The sequence below is a fragment of the Histoplasma capsulatum genome, genomic scaffold, assembly GCF_000149585.1.
Source record: "Histoplasma capsulatum NAm1 scaffold_1 genomic scaffold, whole genome shotgun sequence".
NCBI lineage: Eukaryota > Fungi > Ascomycota > Eurotiomycetes > Onygenales > Ajellomycetaceae > Histoplasma > Histoplasma mississippiense.
The window spans coordinates 4,289,652-4,295,541 of NW_001813982.1; the positions used below are offsets into that span (position 1 = coordinate 4,289,652).

Here is a 5,890-nt window from a genome sequence, read left to right on the forward strand (position 1 = left end):
GTAAGTCCTTGTCGGGGAGTATTTCTAGCGGAGGTGACTAACTGGATTGCAGGCAGCTCAACTTGCGGTGTGCCGGTGCATCGCAGGAGTTGGAGGTTCTGGCGGGTTGGCCGTTTTGGAGGGTGTCCTTGGTGATATGGGGTATCTCAAGGTACGAGCTATAGCATCAGCTCTGATGTCAAGTTTTCTGTAAGTTCAGGTATTTCTGTTAAACACAAATACTGGTATTTGTCATATTTTTCCCCAGAATTTTAGTGCCTGTTGTTGGCCAGCATGTGGTGGCTGGATATCTGAACGAGCCTCTTGGAGATGGACTTGTTGGGTCCCTGTATGCCATTCTTCCTTCTTTCTCCTGTGTTTTCAAATTCACACCAAATCTCACCATATCAGGCCATGGCTGTAGCAGCATTGGACATCATTTCACACACACACACACACACACACATATATATATATATTTATGTACGGATATTCCATATCATAAACCCTTTCCTGATTATAGTACTCTATTTTGGTATATACAAATATATCGCAGGTGGGTATGTATGCCTTGCATGAAAAAAGGGAAAACGCAGAGGATATAGTTATTGAGAATATTTCCCAAACAAAAGAAAACCACCCCGCCCCAAATGCGCCAGATTTTCCTGTATCGTTATATGCAATAGCATGGACAAAAAGAAAACAAAACAAAAGAAAAAGAAAACCCAAACCCAAACCCAAACCCAAACCAAACCAAACCGTGCAACAAAAATAAGAAAAGATGAACAAGCAGCGTCAATTACTCTCCACCTCTAGTGCCTGGCTAATAGCCTCCCCCTGCCTCTTCAGCTCCTGATCGCGCAGGAACTGCGCGTACTTGGAGAGCGGGTTATGGATCCCACACTCGGTCTTCTGCTGGCCCTTCCACCGCCCAGATCTCTCATCCTCATGATCCTTCACGGGCGCTGTCGAGTGCCAGTCGCCGATGCTCTTATACCCCTTATCCAACAGCTCATTATACGGCACGTTATTCGCCGTGATGTATTCCTTAACCTGCGCAAACGACCAGTTTGCCAGCGGATTGATCTTGATGAGGCCCGCCTCGTCGACCTCGATGACGTCCAGGTCGCCGCGCTTGCCACCCTGGCTGCGTCTGCGGCCCGTGAGCACGGCGTTGACTTGCAGCTCGCGATAGGCTCGTCGAGCCGGCTCGACCTTGGCTACCCAGTCGTAGAGCTGGTCATTGGATTCCCAGAACCTGGGGCCGTATTTCCGCGAGAATTCCTCGGCGGTCGAGACGCTGTCTGGCTTGTAGATGTGGATGTTTGTCAAGGGATAGTGTTTGCGGATGCGGTCTACAAGGGACAGCGTCTCTTTGAAATGGTGCAGTGTATCCAGGAAGATGAGATCGACCATCTGTGAGCCGTGGATGTTGAGTTTGGAGATCATATCGAGTGTTACGAGGCCTGTTAGGCCGAATGCTGTGGTTTGGTAGAGGCCTGGTAACGTCGTGATGCACCAGCGGAGGATATCTGAGGATATCGTAAGTTTTTCTGAATTTCAGGCTACAAAGTATATCTGCAATAGACGGCCCTAGAGCGGCTTTTGTGATGTGTGAACATACCCTGGGGTTCTAGGAGCTGAAGGTGCTTATTGAGAAATTTCAAATGGGGTTTGGTAAAAACGAGTTCTGGCAGGCTGGCATCACTGGCGCTGGCACTGGCATATCCAGATTCGGTCTCCGTGGCCTCTGTATCAGAAGGATAGCCGGAAGAGATTTTGGACGGCATGTTGATATAGAAAGAAGAATTGCTTTGATTTTCTTGGACAGCTAACGAATTGAAGCACATCCGAGCCAGGGCCGAAGAATCGATTGTATATATATGTATGATATTCGAATGAAGGGAGGTGAGTATGATAAATATAGGTGACCATACAAACACGAGACAAAGACGAATGCTGACAAACGGGAGATGTGAGATAGGAACAGGCCAATGACGACGTCTTAGAAATCAAAGCAGCAAAGATGATCCAGATGTGCAATGGAAGGAGAGAAGAGGGAAAGCGAACGAAAGAGAAAGAGGAGAGGAGGGAAGCGAGTCAATCCCTCTTCTCCTGACAGGGAAAAGCGAGAGTTGCCAGAGACCACACACAACAACCCACGAAAACCCTCACCAACCACCCTCGAACAGCCCAGACTGTCTAAAATCACATCATCCACGAAAAAGTGCCCTCTCGCTATTCTGCACGGGGCTTGCTGCAGACTCCACCGCCAGACGTCCTGATTCTGGCGCAATCCGGCGTGGAATCCCACCAGCAGGCCCGCGGAGCGAGATAGTCGGGGCGATAATAGAGACGTGGAGCCGCAGATGTACAGGGAAGTTGTGGTGGATTTGCTCATGATTGTTGCAAATCACGCAATTTGAGCCTGCATTAGCCAAGTCTGGCGATGGTGTCAAAACCCAATTAGCTAACGTTAATGGAAGGGAAAACAATCAATAAATAGTGAAATAAAAGAAAACATAAAGAACCATCAATGAGACATCCATGGAATATTCCATCGATGATTAGATATAGATGAGAGCTGTGATAATATTTCTTGATGTATAGCGCATCATCATCGCAAATTAGTCGTTGCAGTTGTGGGGGAGACGAAAGATGCGAGAATCAAGTTAAGAGTTTCAGGAAAACCCATATAACGCAATGACTCAGCGTTGTCACATCGATAAAGACCGACCAGCGGCTTCATGAAGTATATCGTCACAGCGGGAGACGGCTGATGCCCATCGTGCTGCCATCGACCGGAAGCTGTTCGTCCTGTAGTCCATGCGCGGGGGATTCTCGCGGAAATCTCTGGATCACGTGCAAATCCATGTCTTGCTGAGATAATCCAGCTTCTAACTAACTAGTTAGTTAACTAACTAGTTATTAGCTGTTGGGGGGATTGGATTGGGTGATTCGTACCCTCTATACCACCACAGCGCTGGTGGTGATTGAGCTCTGTTGCCCTAGTGGCCTAATATTAACTAACTAGTTAACTAATTAACTTAACTAGTTAGTTCTTTTGTGGTTTGGATGTGTCTTTCATTTTCCGCCAACCTCTTCGTCTTTAGAGCCACGATCAATGGGAGGGTTTAGGGGGGTAGTTAAGGGGCAGGCAATGGAATCTCAACCATGGAATGATATATGTTAAGGAACCACTGTTGCGAGGGATTTCCCGGCTGGGAATTTGAACACCCGTTTCATGTTCCTTTGGGTTCAAATCAACGCCCTGGATGTCAGGTATATACAGCTAGGTTAATTAATTGCTAACTGTCGTGTGTCGTTTATGAGCAGATTTTACTTCTAAAACTTACAATTGTGCTGTCATCTTGCTATCTCCATCCGTATCCATGCCTGACACACTTTGAATTACACAGGGGCTATCCTATTTTAAGGTACAGCTTTTTCTCTGATGAATCATATCAATCATCTCCCAAACATAGAGGCTTCTCTTCAGTTGTCATGAATCACTTACCTCTGGTACCCCTCTACTGAATACCCCGCCCAGATCAAGAAATGCAGGATTGTGTGTGGCATCTTCAATGGGTTGCTAAGCTCTCTCGCTTCGAAAATGCTCGAACCAGCTACTCCCATTTTTAGCAAAGACTGTCGGATCCAATTCATTTTCATTTCCATCCTGATTCATCACCTTATCATTCCAAACCTTCCGACCAACACCCTGTCCTGACCGTTGCTCCTAGTTTGGGTGCCACATTTGATACTGTCTCCCTATCAGCAGATAAGCAGTTCAAGTATTCATCGCTTCTCGACAAATAGAATCAGCCGCATTGGTAAGAAACGACCGTTTGCGCTTCTTCAAACTCAGAGAACTTACCCTTCGAGCACATGTGGGTGCCTGAGAATCCATGGCAATTTGAGCACGAATGGGACGTGGAAGTTCATCACGCAGGAGAAAAGCATGTTTCAGGGATATAAGTACACGGAAAGCACCATGATCCAGCAAAAATGTCCTGGTGAAATTGTCCATTTCGTCGACATGGAGAAGGGAGTCTCCATCTGTCCTAGCCAGCGAAGGTTGCGCCACGGAGCTCTGGAATGTCTGGAGTGAGCCTAGGGGGCATTCGAGCGTTTCCGAAATTCAGAAGTTTTAACTTTGTTCAGTCTTGACGACACTAAATATCACCGTCCTGCAGAGGTGATGGTTCTAGAGATTAACACAGTTTAGAGGGAGATGGAATTGGGGTGGGTAACAATGGATGGACTCGAAAATATCGGAGCAGCAGAGAACGAAATAGGCTTTTATCTGAGATTTGTTGAATCCCCCTAGCCCTTTTCAAGGCATGTATACGTCTAAACGAAAACATGGGAAAGGACTGTTGGGGCCCAAATAATAGAATCAGGGGGCAATCCCTAAACGCTGAAGACCAAACAAAAAGACGAACGGTGGGAAAATATGTATACAAATGTTATGTGTTGAAAAGCCCCAGACAGGCGTTTACAAAATGTATCGCAAATATCGCCTCATCAAGGAATATGAGAGGAAATATAGATCATCTCATAGCCTCACCCGCTACCAACCTTTTGACATTTTCACTCGCGGTCACCTTCTCATTCACACTTCCAGCATTTTCCCCCCTCCTTTTCTTCAACACATTCTCAATAAATGCTTCGCCAGCCTTATAACTACTCCTTACCAGCGGGCCTGAAGCACAATACAAGAAACCCATCTCCAGTGCACGCTCCTTCCACAGATCAAACACATCAGGTCTTACATATTCATGTACGGCCATGTGCCTCTTTGTCGGCCTCATGTACTGTCCAAAGGTGACAACATCAACGTTAATAGCCCTCAATGCCCGCAGAGCATCCCACAACTGTGCCTCTGTCTCCCCCAGCCCCAGCATAAACGACGTCTTCGTAATAAGTTCCGGCTTTGCCGCTTTAGCCGCCTTAAGCACACGTAGGCTCTGCTGGAACGACGCCCGACGATCACGCACGAAAGGGGTCAGCGCCTCGACCGTCTCGACGTTATGAGCGAACACGTCCAACCCCGAATTGGCCACGAGGGCCACCATATCGAGATCCCCCGCGTAATCACCCGTCAGGCACTCGACGAGGATATTCGGCGCCTTCTGCTTGATCTTCATAACTGTCTTTGCACAGTGCCTCGCGCCGCCGTCTGCGAGATCATCCCGATCGACAGTAGTCAGCACGACGTATCCCAGGCCCCACCGCGAGAGCGCCTCAGCTGTATTGTCTGGCTCGTGCGGGTCGAGCGGAGGCGGCTTGTTGGATGTTTTCACGCTGCAGAAGCGACAGCCGCGTGTGCAGGTGTCGCCCATAAGCATTATTGTAGCTGTCGCCGCAGACTTGGAGCTGCCGCCCCAGCAATCGGCGATGTTGGGGCAGCGGGCTTCCTCGCAGACGGTGTGCAAGTTTAGGCCGCGGAGGTCATTCTTGATGCGTTTGTAGTTCGAGGAGTCCGGAATGGGCGTCTTGAGCCAGGGGGGGAGACGGGTTATTTCCTTTTTACGGCCGGGAGGTCCTACCAGGGCTGTTTTCAGGGCATATGCTTTCGGCAGGGTCAAGAGGTTCGTCCTTCTTGCCGGAGACAAAGTCGGAGAATGCTGGTCCGGCATTTAGCTTTGTCTTTGAAAGCTGTGGCTGGGCGTTTGACTGTGGGGAGAGTATTGGAGCTAATTGCTTATGGGTGAGTCATGAGGGTAGTCGTTGCATACGATCTCATCGTATCTATTTGGAGAGTAGGTCGGGCCGAAAGTGGGAAGACTAGAAAAGAGAAAAATGGGCGGAGTAGAGAGTTCGGGAGTCTGCCTAGCAGAGGGTGCCTATAGTGGAGATCGCAAAGACACCAAGGTCAAGCAACCGGCCCTTGGAACTTTTAAATACA

The 5,890-nt window shown here is 48.4% G+C and overlaps 2 protein-coding genes across 2 annotated transcripts; both read right to left on the reverse strand.

Moving 5' to 3' along the window:
- Positions 1 to 774: 774 nt before the first annotated feature.
- HCAG_01216 (hypothetical protein) lies at positions 775 to 1,769 on the reverse strand (the record flags this gene model as incomplete). The annotated part of the gene is made up of 2 exons (XM_001544119.1): positions 775 to 1,511; positions 1,604 to 1,769. 2 exons carry the CDS (start codon positions 1,767 to 1,769, stop codon positions 775 to 777), a joined length of 903 nt encoding a protein of 300 aa, XP_001544169.1.
- Positions 1,770 to 3,287: 1,518 nt separating this feature from the next.
- Positions 3,288 to 5,621, reverse strand: HCAG_01217 (lipoic acid synthetase, mitochondrial precursor; the record flags this gene model as incomplete). The annotated part of the gene is made up of 5 exons (XM_001544120.1): positions 3,288 to 3,291; positions 3,336 to 3,401; positions 3,497 to 3,627; positions 3,857 to 3,992; positions 4,561 to 5,621. 5 exons carry the CDS (start codon positions 5,619 to 5,621, stop codon positions 3,288 to 3,290), a joined length of 1,398 nt encoding a protein of 465 aa, XP_001544170.1.
- Between the last annotated feature and the right edge of the window lie 269 nt (positions 5,622 to 5,890).